Source organism: Rissa tridactyla, chromosome Z (genome assembly GCF_028500815.1).
Source record: "Rissa tridactyla isolate bRisTri1 chromosome Z, bRisTri1.patW.cur.20221130, whole genome shotgun sequence".
Classification (NCBI taxonomy): Eukaryota; Metazoa; Chordata; class Aves; order Charadriiformes; family Laridae; genus Rissa; species Rissa tridactyla.
Window position 1 is genome coordinate 20,782,000 of NC_071497.1, and position 18,464 is coordinate 20,800,463.

The 18,464-nt window shown below is 39.7% G+C and overlaps 1 protein-coding gene across 5 annotated transcripts in view; it reads left to right on the forward strand.

Moving 5' to 3' along the window:
* SNCAIP (synuclein alpha interacting protein) overlaps positions 1-18,044 on the forward strand; it is a 90,302-nt gene extending 72,258 nt beyond the window's left edge. For 4 of the 5 annotated variants that reach the window (XM_054186165.1, XM_054186164.1, XM_054186162.1 and 1 more), the window contains 5 exons: positions 1,296-1,465; positions 7,559-7,651; positions 10,160-11,222; positions 13,036-13,106; positions 17,481-18,044. In XM_054186165.1, coding sequence (XP_054042140.1) covers positions 1,296-1,465; positions 7,559-7,651; positions 10,160-11,222; positions 13,036-13,106; positions 17,481-17,565 — 1,482 coding nt within the window. In that variant the 3' untranslated portion in view covers positions 17,566-18,044. The remainder of the gene's footprint in view (positions 1-1,295; positions 1,466-7,558; positions 7,652-10,159; positions 11,223-13,035; positions 13,107-17,480) is intronic. The other variant, XM_054186166.1, reaches the window with a different exon arrangement.
* Positions 18,045-18,464: the final 420 nt, after the last annotated feature.

The window sequence follows — 18,464 nt, forward strand, 5'->3', positions numbered from 1 at the left end:
CAAACAGATCAGAAAGACTCAAGGGTTGGCCTCAATTCATGCTTCAGTTATTGGGTGTCCTGAGGTCAACCTGACAGATGTTATTTTGCCTTTACAGCGCTCTGAATTCAAGTCCCAGGGGTAACTCAAATGTTGTGCTCACAACCTGGACAACTCTCCAGCAACAAGCTAGGGTTCTCTGCTAGTAGTGTAACATAGGGTTGTACATCAGAGTATAAGCCATTATTTTTCTTAAAGATTAAAAGCTAACACATATTTGATTATCTCTTTAAAAGAAAATGGGGAGTAACCAAGCAAGTGCAAAGCAATGAGACTTCTTTCAGTATTAAAAAAAAAAAACCAAACAACCAAAAAACCCCAACCAGATTGAAAAAGGCATTGTACAGATTTCTTTCTGCAAAAAGAAATTTGTGCCTGTCTGACTTAAAGGAGTTGTTGGAAAGTATCTGCCATACCTTTCGTATCCAAACATCACTTGGCTAAGGAATCAGGACATTGAGGCATTGAGTGTTTTAAATTCAGGGATTCTGCTGTGGTAGGAAATTGAGAGCTAAACCACAAAAGGAGTCAGCACATATTGTAGCAAAGACATTCCTAAAATGAAATTCTAAGGGTGTGCTGCAATGCCTTGCAGTGCGGAGATCTCAAGAACAGAGGTACGATATCTGGTGAGCCATTGCAGCTCATCACCACCCTCTGTAAAACTGGCTAGCAATGTGTTCACGCTGCCCTGGACCCTGATGTTATCTAGCACAGATGTCCTTTGAATTGCACTCGCCTGTGTCTTCTTTTCTAGGTCTACCATGTGCAAAGTTAGCACAATGCTCAGTAGTGTGTGTACAGAGACATCTGAAAAAGTTTATTTCTGTGGCTCAGCAGAGAATCAATAGGTGCCTATATGTAAGTTCTCTGTTTTCATTTGGTGATCCCACTCACTGTATGAATGCTAGAAGTCATGCTATACTGTACAGACAAATGAACAGAAAACAAATTAATTGAGTAGAACTGCAAGGGAAGAGGAAGGAAGAATATAGTCTTTATAGTTCTTCTGAACCATAGCTCACAGTTGCATGATATGCTTACATCTAAGTGATAGATTTTAGTGGTATGTGTTTTGAGTTCAGGCTGCATACAGACTTGTTAGTGACTGATTTTTAAAAATTATTGGCTTAGACCAACATTTTCAAGCATTTTATTCAGGAGTGCTTTGCATCCAGCTGTTCTTGTGGTTGACCAGAAGTTGCAGGAGAGACTTACACTTACAGGTGTCAATGTTTCTTTTTGTGTTTTCACAGACATTGGTTGAATATGGAGCAAATGTCACCATGCAAAACCATGTGGGAGAGAAACCCTCACAAAGTGCTGAGCGACACGGGCACACCATGTGTTCCCGCTACTTAGTAGTTGTGGAGACATGTATGTCATTGGCCTCTCAGGTTGTCAAGCTAACTAAGCAGCTGAAGGAGTAAGTGTTTCATTGTTAGCAGAGGGATCGTTCTTAAAACAATACCCTACTTTCTCTTCAGTTTATTAGCAGTATCTGTTTTCTGCTTCTTACATATGATATTTTCAAGTTCTATTTCTACCGTCTTTCTCCACGCTTTCCTGCTCCCAAGCATTTGCCCCTTCACCTTTAGCAGCTCAGCTTCGCAGCTGTTCTCCTTGTGGCAGTTTGCTTTGAACATAGATGAAGGGAGTGGGAGTGGAGAAGGGTATGTATGAAGCAATCTGGTCCTTTTTCCCTTTGCATACCTTGGGATCACATCATTGCTGATCATAATTTCTGTTTGCATAGCAGGCTTTAATATACAGTGAATGGCTCTTCCCAGTTACAGTGCTGGGTGTTGATGTTGGGAAGAATAATGGAAATAGTGGTGGAGGGGTTTTTTTGGACTTGGAAGGTCACCAAAGCCTGCAGTGGCTACTCAGGAAATATCTTATGTTCTGTTTTTTCTTCATTGGAGCTGGTTTTAATATTTTAGTATGTTTTTTAAGAAACGTTCTGTAAAGAGCCTGTTATTTTGAAACACAAATTTATGCAATTGCTTGCATTTTATTGTAGGTGCAGTTGCTGTGACTTAGCATGTCAGTTGGGTCCTAAGACTCTTAGAAACTGTCAGCACTAACCTAACATTGTTCCAACTTAGATGCATGACCAAGAGCTTGTCAGCTACCACAAGCCATAAAATGTCTTCTGACAATCCCATGTTTAGAGGAGACCATATCATTTTATGCAAGCAGCATGTGGGTAATTGTACTGGGTATAAATTACAAGACTCCATTAGCAGGGGAGCTGCAGGGGTGGCTTCTATGAGAACAGGGGAGGGTCTGCCCTTTGCCTGACACAAGTGGTTCCGCAACTGACCCATTCCTCTCTGTCTGTTTCTGACAGTAGCCGTCCTCTCTGTCATTACAGAATACCTTCTTGCATTTGAAGTATGCTTATTGTTGTGTTTGTACCTCTAAGTTCTATATTATAAAGGTATTTTCTCTTCGTGATATCTTCAGTCTTCTATTACATTTATACTCCCATATATACAAACAGTGAACTAAGGATTATTATAATTTTTACAGTTTTCATAATTTTACAGTCTGGCACAGTTTACAGGACATTTCAAAGTACCAGGTGTTTTGCAGTTGGTTCATTTGCTGAGAAATACTAAAATGTACAAATCAGCTGATATAAAGGAAAAAAAAAACCCAGAACACAGGGTATTTTCTGAGTAGCCTGCATTAGCATCTAACTCATCTCAATATATAATGAAATTTATTTTCACCATAAATCAGCAGAAAAAAAGCCGCACACACCAGGAAGTAGAAATGGCAACGACAGGTTCTCCATGTTTCAGTTCTCTTCAGTGCTCACCCAGTGCTTGATATAAGTGTTACCTCTCATATGGAAAAGAAATTCTTGTTATATCAGTCAGCAGACTGTTTAGTGCCATGGAAATAGTCTAATTCCGACTTTCCTGACAAAAGTGTTAACACTTTTCCAAGTCTCCCCCTGTCATCTCGCAGACTGCATGCATAGGTAGTCATTTAAATGATTCTTATCTAGCTCCTGGTGGGTTCCTTTGCTTGTCTCAGCTGGAGCTAAATCTGCTTCCCTTCAGCAGCCTATTTTTTCAGGCTTCAGATTTAGCTCTAGTAAGTGCAGCACCAGCCTTTTCGTCCCCTTCTACAGAGAGATGTGAGTCTCTTGTTGCAGTTTACTGAGGCAGTGGAATATTCTATTTTCTGCTTGAAGGAACAGCTTCTGCATGGCTATTTGGGCTGCAAGCCTCGGGCCACGAGTGGCTCTGATAGAAGCAGTGTTCGGAGCCCCATGCTTAGGAGCCAGAGGGGATGATGGAAGATGACTCTTGCCCTGTTTTTCAGCCCTATCCTGCACAAAAATTCAAGGATGGTACAAAGTGCCTGGGGCAGCTTCTCAAAGGGCCTTACCTCTAGCATAGCAGGAGAATTCATTGGCTACAGCACCCCTGAAGATCCTAAAAGCATCAGATGGCAACAGAGGGAAGTCCAGTTTACAGTCTAAGTCACTTCAAACTGCTGTTACATAGGAATAGCTCCAACTTGAGCAGCTGAGCTGGCTTTCCTGTATTTTCTCCACCTACTTCTGCTGGTGTTAATGGACATCGTTCTAGAAATAGAGGATTTATGATTGTATCATGATGGATTACTTGAATGGTCAATATCAACGCGGAAAGCCCTTATGTGCTTCCCAGCCGTCCCTCAGCTGTTGTAGCAATCTTCTTTTATTCTGGGTGCCTTATTCGCCAGGGATGGGAGCCTCCCTCTGATAACACTGTATGTGCCCAACCACAGGAAGACTGGAATGGTTGGTATTGTGCAAGAAGAACAGCAGCACAGAAACTGTCTTAGACCAACACATAGCAAGACCTATCTTCAAAGGTCCTAAATCAAAGAAGGAAATACTATCTTTCATTCTCTTTTTATGAGCTCTTCCAGTCATCAAGGCAACACAGAGCAGTTCTAGAGAGAAGTTATCCCAATCTGTCACACTCTTTGGAGCCATACCTGAAAAGAAGGCACAAAACCAAAACAATAAAATCACATTTTGACAGAGTCTGCACATCTTTCATCTCTCTGATCCAAAGCAGCTCAGATGACAAATACAGAGGAGCATAGCAAATCCTTTTGAGTTGGGTCTAAGTGTCCATACAGGAAAAAAAAAAAAAAATCTTTATATTAGTAAGAAGGACATAAGTGCTAACTACAAAAGTTCCATTAAATCTTCACAAGAGGATTAACTGAGACTTTTCCCCAAAAGGGAAGGAAGCAGGCAATTCTTTCCATAGGTAAAAAGGAAAGTGGCTCACAAAAACAGCTGATACTGGCTTCAAACCAAAAGCTTTGGTTTACATCTCTTGCTTATTAAAAAAACTTGGTCAATCCAGTAGGACTTTCTGAACTATGCAAAATGCTTAGGACAGTCAAAAAAGTTTCTCACAAAGTCTATACAAAATACTGGCTTTCATTTTACTTCCTGAGGTATCCGTAGGTCTTACAATCTTAGTTACTCCCTCACTAATTTCATCTGCCTAAAAAAACCTTAGTTGTTGGTGTAGAAAATTCCTACCTGCACAAATACATGCACTAATGACATTAGCAGTAATGGCTTGTATTGTTTGGGCTTTCCTGGCCTGAAGAGACCAAAAGTCAGAACTAATGACATAAAATTAATGCTTCCCTAGACCTCTTTTACATTTCCGCTTGATGACAAACTGTTCTATCTGCATTCCCAAAGGGTTGCACTGTCCTGTGTTTATGGACCTGGATGTCCAAAGCAATTAATGAATAAGACACTTGTTGATCTTTTTGATATACTATCAGCCAACATCTCTGGCAAGGCAAAGATCAAAGCAAACCGTAAGTGAAAAGGTGAAGGTGACAAAGTGGTTGAATATCCTCTGTTGCCACCACTTTTCTGTGTTCTGTAAACAAAATCCATTATTTTCCTGAAACTTCATAGAAGTAGCTGTAAATAAGTAGCTGAATAAAAAAATTTTTTAGTGGTATGGTAAGCCACGTGCAAGTTGATGGTTTGTTTGGGGTTTTTTGGGGGGTAGTAAGTGTTACATGGATGTATACTAAGAATAATGTTCATCTCTTTTTTACTTAGTTAAGCTGTTTTATTTTCTGCTTTGTAGAGCGGTCATTCTTGTTTTATTTGAAACAAAATGGGGAAAGTAAGGGCATCATACTATGAAAGATACTCCAGTAGAGCCTAGTGCCTCAGCCGGTTCCCTGTTCAGTTGCTGAGCTCCCTGATTTAATTAGGAGGTAGCTGGGGTCCACAATAAAGCAGACACAGAAGGGTCCTTACATATTACTTACTGGGAACATTGCCTAAGCTAAGACCCTCAGAATATGGGTATTAAATATCATAAAGTAAGTAGACCCTCTTACCCATGAAGCTACAGTAATATTGTCTCCTAAATCAGTCTGATTTTAATATGTAGAAATATTGCTATTCCAAGAAGTTGTGATCTCTTCTTTTCAATGTTATCTTAGATTTATATGTGTATGTTGTATGTGTTTAGGGATAGTGCTGGCAAGATGCGTGGGTTTCTGTGAGCTACTTACTAACTAGTTAAGCTGTGAAAATGGAGGAAACTTTAATTCTTTTAGCACAATAAAAGGTTTAAGTGGAATGAGAACATTAACTCAACAGAAGAAGTGTCAGAGATTTCCATTAAAGCTAAAAGCATAAGAAGCTGTTAGCTACATTATTTAGATATTTAGAAATAGAAATTGAAGGAAGCATAAAAGACAAATAAAACAGAAAAATTGCATGACAATCTAATCTCAAATGAAAATTTCCCTGGTTCTTAAAAAAGAGTGTCTGGGGAGTTGCAATATAAGCCAATGTTGACAGATGGTAGGAGTAATTTTAAAATAGTCTAAGGAAGTGTGTAGGCAAGAGGAAGGATGATGGAAAATTAAAGGAAGAAAGGATCTACATGAAGCATGGTTGTATTGTAAAATGTGATGGCAAGGCAGCGTGTCAAGATCCCACCTTTATTTCTGTAGCACTTTTCAGATCCACTGTGGTACGTTGAAAGTAAAACGTTTGTTTTCTGCCAGCCCTGCAAGTACAACCCCTAGTCTAAAAAGTCATCTGGATTCTTTCTGGCTTTGACATTGCCGGTTATAAAGTCTGCATTTGGAACTCAGCTAACCCTTCTGCTGATGGCATGCGAGCTAGGAAAGAGTCCAGCTTGCTGGCAGAGAACTGTATTAGTTCTGCAGATCCAATAAGCATAAAAGTACTAAAAACATATTACTTCTACAGCAACATAAGCAGAGCCTGGGAGAAGCAGATAAAAAGTCATTTTCACATGGTCATTTGACCAGGAGAAGGGAATAAAACCAAATGTAGCAATTGTATTCCAGGTGAAAGATAGCATATGTACAGTAACAAAAAGCTGTAAGTCTCTTGTTTCTGTCTCTGCAGTGCTCAGAGGCACTGGAACTTACAGGTCACAAAACAAGATTGGATGTTATCTGTGGTGGCCAACAAGCTACAGGGGTGTTTTGAAGGTCTAAATTTGATGGGAACAGGGAGAGGGAGAAGAACTTTTTGTGGCAAATTGATCTTTTCCTTCCTTGAAGGTCTACAGGTTATCTTGTTCGGCTGCATCCTTCCTATGGAAATAAGTATGTGGCAAGACAACAACAGAGACTGTTGATTACAGTTCTATGGTAAAGGAGTTTCTAGTATGGCTGTCACTTTCATATTACTAATGATTTACATCTACTATTAAAATTTTTTAAACATTGGTCTCTAAAGCTATTTACAAAGCAGTGTAGATCACAACACCACATTGAAAGCAGTAGACTGCAGTAGGTCAGCACTACTGAGTATAAGGTGGGTGCAGAGCACAGGTAGGACCTTTGGTAAGGTTGGACAGCAAGCAGATGTATTTTTTCCTACTCCTCTGAATACACAGAAGACATACTTAGCTCCACGCTGCGGCTGAAGAAGATTGGACCAGCCCTTCCTAGTGGGCAAAGGGTCCTCTCTGAGTTCATTTGCAGATAGAAAAGGAGAGAGAAGTTGTCTGAGCTATCATCTAGCTGAGTAAAAGCCATCCACCAAAAGTAGGAAGTGGCTTCTTAATCTGTCCCTTTCCTCCTCCATTACACAAACAAGAAAGAACCAAGCGGCCCTAAGTTTGCTCTGCTGTATCTTTGTTTCTGGAGTATTATTTTCTGTGAGTTGGTTCCACTGAACTTCTGCTTATGATCCCACTCTTGTCCTTATATGAAATATAACAAATATTCTCTGACAAGTAAGCATTGGTCTTGCTGGTCTTGTACAGTGATCACAAAATGTCCACAAGGATTCAGAGACAAGTGCAAACTCTGTTTATGCTATTATTTATCATTTCTCTTTTTATTTACTGTGTAAAGTGTAGGTGATGAGGACTTTTTTGTATACAAAGTAGAACAGGTAGTATCAGTTATCCTGTAGCTTACTAAAGCTGACAGTTTTACAATGCAAGGTAAACAGCCCTACATTTTCTTGCAGGCAGACAGTGGAACGTGTGACATTACAGAACCAACTCCAGCAGCTTTTAGAAGCCCAGCGGTCAGAGGGCAAGGCACTACCCACGTCCCCAAGGTAAGGTGACTGGAATTGTACTGCAGCCTGGATTTGCACAATTTCATGGTACATCGGTTATCAGGAGAAGCTGTGACCTGTCTAAATAGTAGATGTGTTCTCTAACGTAAATGTGTTTTTTTATACCTCGTGGGCTTGAAGCTGAGCTTCTAGAATTTGACAGTGTGTAATGTTGTATAAATACTGGAAATTTTGAGTACAAAATTAATATCCCTGTTTCCCAACAGTGAAAATCAGATTTACAGTGGAATGGAATATATTTTGTATTAGATGAATAGCAGAGGATCCTAGAAACCCCTCGGAAAGTTGTGAAGTTTGACCTTGTGGTGGTCTACCGTACATTACTGCCAGCAGTAATTCATAAAGCCAGTTACCAAAAAAACCTGCTTTCAGAGTAATAAGACTCCTTACACTCATTAAATCTTTTGCCTGCAGTAGCTTGTATAGAAAGTCAAAACTCCAGAAATTTTATGTATTGTTTACATATCCTGTCAGAAGTCCCAGAAATAGAAACAAACTGAGTAACATTAAAGAGGAGGAAAGTAAAGGCAGAGGACTGGATCTGGAGTCTGTTGGCGTCTGCTAACACATCTTTCTGATTTCTGCATAGATGCATGGAAGTCAAGGAAGCATATGACTTCTCTCTGATAGCAATCTGAAGAAGACTTTGAAATGAATTAAGTAACTCACATGCAAATAGGACTTGGTTTATCATTACCTTCTAATTCAGTTTTCTGTCTGGAAGACATATACAGTGCTTCTCCTTGTTTCAGAGTTGTTAGGGAACTACATATGTGTTAAAGTATAAAGCCAGCCTAAAATCTTCTGCAGGCATTGATGGTCAGAGCTTTGGGTCATCAGGTGTGAACTCGTAGGATCAGTGACTGCTTTTTTTACATTCTTACAGAATCTTAAGCACTTTTCCAAAAAAGTGTTCCATGTCCCTGAATTTCATGTGTCAGTGTTTCAGACAAGTACGAATTGTTACGGAAGTACATAACAAAGACATTGAGGTCGAAGATGCATTTGTGTAAAGGAACTCCATCTAGGAAAGGACTGTAAACTCTAAACTCCTGATGAAGTAGAAAACCACACTGGAAAGCCTTGATTTGTCCTTTTTTTTGTAGAATCATGGTCTTTGTCTTTCCTGTCTGCAAGCTCAACAGGGACAATGGGACCAAACACTGTCTTCCAGCTCATTTGGTTTCTGTCATTTTTGCTGACTGGTCTTTCCAAGCGGTCTCACATCTGAGTAATGGTGAGAACCAGGACTGATTTACTTTCAGTTTCAGATAAGATCAGGTGAGAGCAGACCTCTCATCATTTGTTATTCATGTAGAAGGGTAGGTTTCAATATCTTTTTGGTTAAGTAAGCAAGTCTGAAAATGATACTCTGTTATTTAAAGCTTTATTTCATAGTTGGCTACTGCTTTTCCTTCCAGCTAGAACTCACTTGTGGATATTATCATCATCCAAGGAGCCAGTAGCAGATCTAAGAGAACTGTCCCTTTTACTAGGAATGTCACTGTAGATACATGAATATTCTTCAGTGTCTTTTTTGGTTTGCCACAGGAGAAAAAGCACAAAATGAATTGAAGATGAGATGGCTACTACAGGCACGTGAATTTTGTACACTGTGAGAACTACGGATTCATCAGAGTAGAAGATGCTTGTGAAAAAAAAAATTAAATTTATTAAGTCACTGTCTCAGACTAACCTTAATTTTGTCATCTCACCTTTGGTCTGAGAAAAAGTGGTTTAAAATAAGAATGTGGAGTATTATGAGCTCTGGCATATGTCAGAGAGAGAGAAATGGTCTCTCATTTAGGTTCTTTGAAAATCAGACTTGCTTGAGATTGCTGTTTCCTCACTATGTAACATTTGGAGTTCTACAATTAGTTTATTATTCTAATAGTACTGAACTAAATTCATGTCACCTTTCTCATGCTTTTCAATATTTCATATTGGAAAAGGTTTTGAGTGCAAATGGCCCTGACTTTTTATGAGGTCTTATATGGCTATTATTAATACCAGATGAAGTCTAGATTTATGAAATCGTTGCTATGCAGAGAGCTGGTACTTTCGCAGTATTTATAATAAGCTACATTTGTATTATGATGTGACTTAGATAGTAGGCATTTGGCTTTGCAGGGTTTTTTCGCCTTTTAAAACATGTCAACTCCTACAAATAGGAAACAGTAGTTTCTCTGAAGTTTTCCTCAGAAAGTCATCTTTGGCACTGAAATAACCATTCTAAGTTTTCATTTTAAGAAGTTTTCTTTGTAAGAGAAAGTGAAGAAACTCAAATCCTAATTAGGAGTGGAAGCAGGGTTACATCCTTCTCTGTAATCTTCACTGTGGCATCATAGTAATGAAATCCATGTGAGTAGCGATGAAGAGGATAAGTAACAGTAAGTGGAGACAGACACGTACACTGGAAATGGCGGTTTCATATTTTATATGTGCATTAATTTGGCTGTGGTATTTCCTCCTCTTTTTTTCTTTAAGCTCGCCATCATCTCCTGCTTCTGGCAAACCCCAGTGGAAACCATCCGAAGCAGATGAATTGTCTCCACCAAAAAATAAATTCAACACCCAAGATGGGATTCAGATTCTTGGCAGCTTGGGAACTTCTAGTCGCGCTCGAGCCAAGATAAAAGATGAGGACTCAGATAAAATCTTGCGCCAGTTGTTGGGGAAGGAAATCTCTGAAAATGTCTGCATGCAGGAAAAGCTGACTTTGGAATTTCAGGATGCTCATGCATCCTCCAAGAACGTGAAGAAGATTTTGCCAGAGAAAAGGGAGCTGAAGTTAGCCAGACTGAGGCAACTGATGCAGAGATCACTGAGCGAGTCTGACACAGACTCAGCTAATTGTGAGGACCACAAGAACACCCCTGTGAAAAGAACTGACAAACCAAGGCCTCAGCCCATAGTGGAGAGTGTAGAGAGCACAGAGAGTCTGCACCTGATGATTAAGAAACACGCTTCTGCAGCAGGCCGCCGCTTCCCTTTTGGTATCAGGGCCTCTAAGTCTGTGGATGGCCACAGTCCTTCCCCTACTTCAGAGAGCAGCGATCCAGATAATGAAGCCCCGTATCAGTCTGGTCCTGTACCTCAGAGCCAGTTTTGTGGAGACAACTCTCCGTCCAGCACGGACAGTGCCACTGCTCAGAAGGTTGCCACCAGCCCTAAGAGTGCTCTCAAGTCTCCCTCTTCAAAGCGCAGAACCTCCCAAAATTTGAAACTCCGAGTAACTTTTGAGGAGCCTGTGGTGCAGGTGGAGCTAGCAGAGTCAGAACTAAGCGAGGAAAAGGATAAAGACCGGGGCAAAGGACTCATTCGGGCTCCACCCGGCTCTGGGGAACCAGCAGGGGACCAGCTGAAAAGGCCTTTTGGAACCTTTCGGTCCATAATGGAGACGCTGAGTGGCAACCAAAATAACAACAACAACTGTCAAACAGCAAACCTGATCAAAACCTCATCGACGCTGCCTTTTACCTCATTAGGAAGGAAGACGGCAGACAGCAAAGGAAATCCAGCAGCTCTCACAAAAGGAAGAAACAAGCCAGTGAGTGCACTGAAAGGAGGAAGGGCCTTTTTTTTGTCTTATCTCTTTAAGTAATGAATAAGTTTGACAGCTTCTTCTTCCTGCCCTTGTATAGCAAAAGGATGCACATAAATACTTCAGTGTGTTTGACCTGTAGAAAACCCACCCACTGTTTTAATTTTGGAAGGCTTTTCCAAGGAGTGGCAGGTATTGCTTGTGTATGGAGTCCGTGCTCTTAGTGCACATGGTCCACATCTCTGTGTTGAAAGCTTTCCACAGAGATGTGATTCACCTGGAAATGATCTTTGATGTTGCTCTGAGTGGCAGCTCATACAATGAGAATGTCACGCTCGAATCCATGGGATTTCTGGGGAGTAAATAACTGAACGACTAACCCTGTCCGTTCCTATAGCCAAGAGTGATGAGGCCAACAGGGTAAAAGTAAGTGTTAGAGTATAAAGAGGAAGAATAGCAGAAATGGTCCTTCCTGCTTCTGCAGGAGCTACAGCCATCCCCTAGGTAGTGAAGCTGTCAGTACCCAGCCTTCTTTGCCCAGCCTGGCAGGGGAATTGGAGCTAGATGATCTTTAAGGTCCCTTCTAACCCGGACCATTCTATGGCAGCGCACAGTCTGCTCGTGTCAGAGCATATGGTTGGTCTGTAGCAAAACGTACTGGATACAGGCCATCCCCTCTCTGCAGCCAACTGAGTGCCCTTTCTGGGATCCCAACAGCAAGAGGGGTGTCTTCATTTAGGAGGCTGGCTCTCTTGTTCAGAAGAAAGGAGAGAATACTTTGAACAAATGTACCTTCCAAGAGAAAGGAAAAGGTACTGAATGAAAGGAAATACTGTTAGCGCAGTGTGTTTGTGGAGCAGAGAGGAGTGCGAGCATGTGGAGACACAAAAAAAGAGTTGAGTGAGAGGGAATGGCAGATGATTTAATCCTTTATGAAAAACAGGGTGGGAGCGAAGGGCTGGATGGAAAGACATGAGGCAAAAGAATACTTTCAAGATGAAAAAAAAGAACACACAGCAGGCCAAGAGGAGGAGGAGGAGGAGTGAATTATATACTGTAAAAAGTATGACAAGGTAATGGGAGAAAAACACAGGAAAATATTAGACATAGAGGAGGCAAAATGAGTATGGAAAAGAAACAGTGGAAAGAGAGAACTGGGAAGCAGTGAGCAGTCCGTATTAGTGGGTACTGCTAGAAGAGTAGTGCTGTAGCAGAATGTGGAACGAAATTAAAAATTCAAAGGAGACCTAATAGGCTAAATTGAAGTGGGACTGCATTTATTAAGATTTACTCAGAATCACAGTATGAACTACTGATTTGAGCCTTTAAAGATAAGCACCATCTAGTCAAACAGATGATTTAACACAGAAGTATTTTCATAACACAATGGCAATTTTTTTCAAAAGAGTATTCAAATTTTATGACAGAGGAAAAGACATTTTGTCTTCAAAGATGTTCTCATAGATTATGAGGTCATGAGCAGTTTTCATAGTTCCCTAAGAAATTTGAAGAGTTGGATGAGGTAATTCTAACAGTATTGACGTTTGCACTGTAAGACGCACGTTGTCTGTGAAAAGGCCATGTCTGCATGTCATTGTTGCCAACATGAATTTGTAGAAAGAGTACATTTTCGTACCAACCCAGAGGCCCACAACACACATCTCAAAGAGGTAACAGACTCAGCCACATTTACTAACTCAAAAAGAAGTCCCTTAAAATGTTATTGTGGCTATTTGACTGCATGTTTTACAGGTTTCCATGTTTGCATGTTTTAAGCTCAGTGCATGTTTTTAACTGATATGCTGTTGTACTTCCTTAGGGTCCTTACTTCAGCTACACCAGTCTTTCCTCTAGCACGTTGAATGAAGAACTTCTGTGTAATTATGCTTGGTATGTGCTTATGCATGGTGATGTTTAGCATCTCTGTTGCTTTGTTTTCTCAAATTGCATGTGTTTGCTAACATTGTTGATAACTGAAATACTGGAATTGATTGATGCACAAGAAGGGAAATAGATGAACAGATGAACATATAAATTCCTAGAAAAGCAGAAATTTATGATGGATTTCTGCTGATGTCACCATTGAACTGGCTACAGTATTTCAGTTCCAAGCAAGTATAGAAAGTATTCATACTCATAAATCCACAAGGGAGTATAGCGCACTTTGGCTGAGTATTCAGTGTCTGTTGAATGAAAGTCAAGCACCAGATGAGAATGGAAATCAAATTTCCTCTCATGAGGAACGCAAAAAGACCACAGTTCATCTCTAAATGGAGAGTACAGAGAACATGAGGCAGAATGCTGTACTTTAAGTTTAGTGCTCTTCTATTTTCACACATTTTTGTACTCCCCCGTAGACTTGGAAGTTAAATTTGTTTTTTAAAAGTCTGATAACTTTGGCTGTGTTCAAACTCCTTAATTTAGATGTGTTTCATCAGGACTATTCAGGCAGATAGAGACCAGCCCTTCAAGGTCCATGAAGATATATTGGGAAAAACACCATTTGACAAAATGTGTGTTTATTTTATAACCAACGCTTTGTAAAAATTAGCTGTCATTTTTATTCAACTCTTAACACTCACAGATTCTTGTGAAGATAATTTATTTCTGTTAAACTGAGATATAAATCCTTTCATTAGGCCTGGAAATGATTGCTCTTTACACCAAAACTATACATTTGAAGATATTTTTGGGAAAATTATAAACTAGTCATTCTTCAGTTCGGAATCCTAAATTGCTGTCAAGTTAGTCTTTTCTAAATGTCTAATCAATTAGACCTTCCCATCCTTAAAAACTCTATTTCTGTAATGGAAATGGGAGCCTTGTTCTGAAGTCATTGGCACACTGTTATGTGAAATCAGAGACAGAACTGTAAGGTTTCCAAGAGGTTTCATTCTCTCCTGAAAAACAGAGGGAAATTCCAGTGCAGAAAACTAACTGCACAGCAGCAGTTTGAGGGAGCATCAATGGGCAGGCTCCAGTCAAAACACCCAGCTGCCTGTCCAGACCGTGGAGTAATACAAAACCATTAATCTCATCCTTATGTTGGAGCCATCTCCCAGCTGTAGCCAGTTGTTGTAATTCAGTATTGCCTCGTGTAAATGCTCTTGTGTGAGAAATCCCTGGCAAGGCACAGCTTGAGGAAGGTGTTGTTATTCCCACAGATTAGGACAGAATTGGGCAAATTGTGTGCCAGAGTCTGTGGCATGAGATTTCCTAAAATCATGTAAGAATGGAAGATGTATTGAGCTTTTCAGAAATCAGAATGCAGACCTGAAGGCTCTCAGAGCTTCTAAGCCAGCCATCATGATGCCTTTTAGCGTGTGTTGTGATTTTTGAATGGCAAAATGGGTGCCTGTAGTTAGTCCCTTGCATCCTGCACTGTCACCTTTGAAATTTAAATAATTCAATATCACTGTCATGGGCACTACAAGCCCCTGGACACTGTCTGAATTTTCCCTGGATGGTCTGGGAAGATTCTGTAATTGCCGTTTCAAAGCTATTTTGAAAAGAACCTTTCTGGAAAACAGTGCAGCTTTTGTGTTTTAAACCTTTGTATATTGTTATATTGGAGGGTATATTTCTGGACACAGTCCCAACCCTATTTTACCTCTAGACCCTTATATAGGGGATTTTATTAGCATCTTCTGAAATCTGAAGTAACTGTAGAAAATCTACCTTCAGTCAGATGACATTCCTGTCCACCAGTTTCTAGCTTCTTTTTCTCCAGCTTCTGTTCATTTGTTTTATTTTTTCACTCAAAATACCCAAGTACAACAAGACTTTGCAGTTTACTTTTTCAAATTGGTTGCAGCTTAATAGTAGATGATTGTATTCAATTTTCCAGTGTCCTTTTAAAATTTGATGCACGCTATTTTTCTTAAGGCCCTAGAGTAGATTTCGGATGTGCAGGATGGGTTGGGATATTTTTTCCCCTTTTGGAAGGATTGGCTAGTTTCTTGCATATTACAACTCCAAGCGAATGCTTGTAGTTTTTTCCTTCTTACATGTATGCCAGTGAACGGTTCTTTCCCACACTTTAAATCATCTGAGATCTGCAGGACATTAAAGTAAGCACTAACTCACCATATCAATTCAAAACCCTGTATTAGCTGCAGCTATCAACAGCAAAAATTGCTTCATACGTCAGGGGCGATCAGCCGAATCTACCATCAGGTTTGTGTCAGATAGTAAACTGGGCATGCTTCTAAAATAGTAAGTGGATCTAACGTAACAGATACCCCACTGCCAGACGTAGTGCTGGATAAATTAAAATTTCAAATATATACTCTAGAAAAAGGATGCTTATCTGTCTGTCTAATAAAATAGTTACGATTCAAACTAGTACAGTAAAAAATCAATATGAAAGTAATTTAGGCCTTGTCCCAGACAATTTGCAATCATTCTGTTGTGAACTGTTATGATTGTGCATCAGTGCCTGTTGCATGAGGGGATGCTTAGTATTTCTGTGGTGACAGAGGCACCAGGAGATATTAGGAATTTGGGAAGTAATTAGTAATATTGGTAATACGTTTCCTTTGGGTCATCAGGCACAGTTGTAAAAGGCATGTCTGTTCAGCATTGTCACCTAGTGATATCTGCAATAGCTAAAAATCATCCTCTTCAAGGTCACAGTGCAACTGTATTGCTGCAAGATGGGGTCTTTGGAGTGAAAAGTGAGCCTCTACCTGGGGGACTCACCCACAGGGTCTTTCAGCACTGCAAGTCTAAGCAAACGCAGTAGTTAATGGATGCAAATTATCTTAGTCTTAGAAAGCATCCTTTAGTAAAGCTCCATGGTTAACGCTAAACACGCTGTTGATAACAGCAATGGATGATAAGTGCCAAAGACATTAGGACAAAAAGTCAAGTGCTCTTCTTTTATCTCCTCAAACTCAGACCTACAAATTCTACTTCCTCTAGCTCAATTCTACATCTTTTTGCTTTTACCCGGGGTATGTGGCAACAATAATTCAGATGAATGAAGGGGATTTCAAAATAATCCCTCATGCCCTCTTACCAGGATCCAAAACTGTGGTCCCTGAGAAAGTCAGCTTCTGAAGTAACCACAAGGTTATCTAAGCATCCTAAGTATCAGTCTCTCGGGATTTTTAGTTCTTTGTGGTGATTGTAGACTGGAATAAAGCTATTCTAGTTCTCAAGAATCAGGCTCACACATATGTGAGTTTGAGGCAAACCTCATATACTCATACTCTTGCCCATTGCTGTGGGTTTTTTAACCTACCACTAGTATCTGTCCTTTGCCGCAACAAACCAGCTAGGCACGATTGTATTGTAGGAGTTCAATTCTTCAGCAGTAGTAACTAAAAATAAGCCTTTTAACGCGTTCGAAGATTTCTGTGGCCTGGGTGCTTAGTCAGAAGTCCTTCAGCTGGAAGGTTAATTGAAGAGGAGGAACATTCTGGGCATTCAGAGCAAGGACATATGAGAGGAAGTGAAGAAACTGAGTGTTACAAACATTTAGTGCTTAATTTTTCTATTTTAATTGGCAAGCTATCATTTGAGTCTTATGCAAAATAGTTAGATTTTTTAGTTGTTCGTTTTTTTTTTTTTAATTGAAGTTTACCTAGCGTGGAAGTGAAGACATGCTATAGAGAAATTATCCTTATTGGTCTATCTAATAAAATCTTAATGCTTTGAAATGAGATTTTACCTAAATTACAATGTTAAAAGAGATACGTCCCCTGTGTCAGAAAGAGAATTACTGTTTGCCTTTTTTCCTATGGCCATCACCACCATCTTCTACTTAAGTGGGCATAGAAAGTCAGTCCAGTGAATCACCTTCTGAAAATTTTAATTTCCCTCTGATGATTATTAATGAGAACTAGATGATTGCCTTACAGGTAGAGTCAGAAACAAACAGGATACGTCTAATTTTTGTTGTAGTGTATCTTTTTATCACTATGGTACTTTTCCCTAAAGGACGAGGAATTTTTGGACGTTCTGTCCATTATTACCAGACCATTGTGACAGTTTACTAATTAAAGCCGTGACTTAAAAAGCTCCTCATCATCCCATTGGCTTCCAGTTTGATTTCAGAATAGGAGCTATGAGAAAGTCAGTAAGAACCCACAGTATTAAATAGTATTTTATGTAGTACATGTCTAGAGAAGTAAGCCCAGAGAGAAAGATTAATTCAGAGTTCAATACTTGCAAACGGAATAAAACAGGGTAAACAAACTCAAGATAATCCTTCTATATTGATAGTGGTACCATGAGTGATTTTCTTCTTTTTCTCTCCAGGCATGATGACATCAATAGGAAAAGCCAGAAATCTGACAGTGAAAAGAGTACCGAAGAGACAGAGCTGCAGGAATTCTTCCTCTAAACCACATCTCATGATGTCTCACTTTGAAATACGTGAACTATATCCTTTTGAAACACTAGTATGAGACATATCCCTCACCAGCAAAACAGCAGCTGTTAGGATGCCTTAATTTGTAGCAGTTAGACCATATACAAAACTTTTTTACGATATATGTGTATATGTAACTTGTTTGTAAGCTGTGCTGTGTAAAGGCATGAGTGAGCAAAAGTAACAATCTGAAAATTGTTATGACACAGGCAACCTCCAAAATGTTTGTTGGGCCACAGAACACATTTTGTACTTTGTGTCTTGCATGGATATATTGTCATATATCTTTATTTCCCTTTGTCAATGGCATATACTGTCAAAATTTCATCCAGGACTCTGCCTGCTCGGCTCCTCAGTGAGACCAAGGCAAAAGCATTGATTTTTTTGAGTATGTTTTGTCTGTTGTTATTTCTATTTTTTGTAAAAAGGAAATAAAGATGGCGTTAATAGGACACACTGAGTGCAGATCCTTCTTATACTCCACCGTTTCATCTTTTGAGCTTTAAGTGTTTTATTCACCTTTTTGGCGTTCATAATGAGACAATGTCCAGTACCAGGATTTCAGTTCAGTCCCTCAGTTGAGTCAAGAATTGCTTTAATGTTTAGTGCTCCCTTTTCAGCTTAAAATGTGTAGAAATAAAAAGAAAGCATAAATGCAATTTTAAATTGCCATGTATTGTCACTTGCCAAACACTGGCAACATGCTCAGCTCTGTTCACGTTACCAAATAATCTGCTAAGACCTAGTCCACATTCTTTCAAAGCTGTCATGATCCTTTTTTCTGAAAGTTCTTTGAACCTTTCAGAGAAAATGCAATCTCTTACTGAATTCACTTTATTTCTGGTAAACTATGTGTACATTCTGCAAATGTG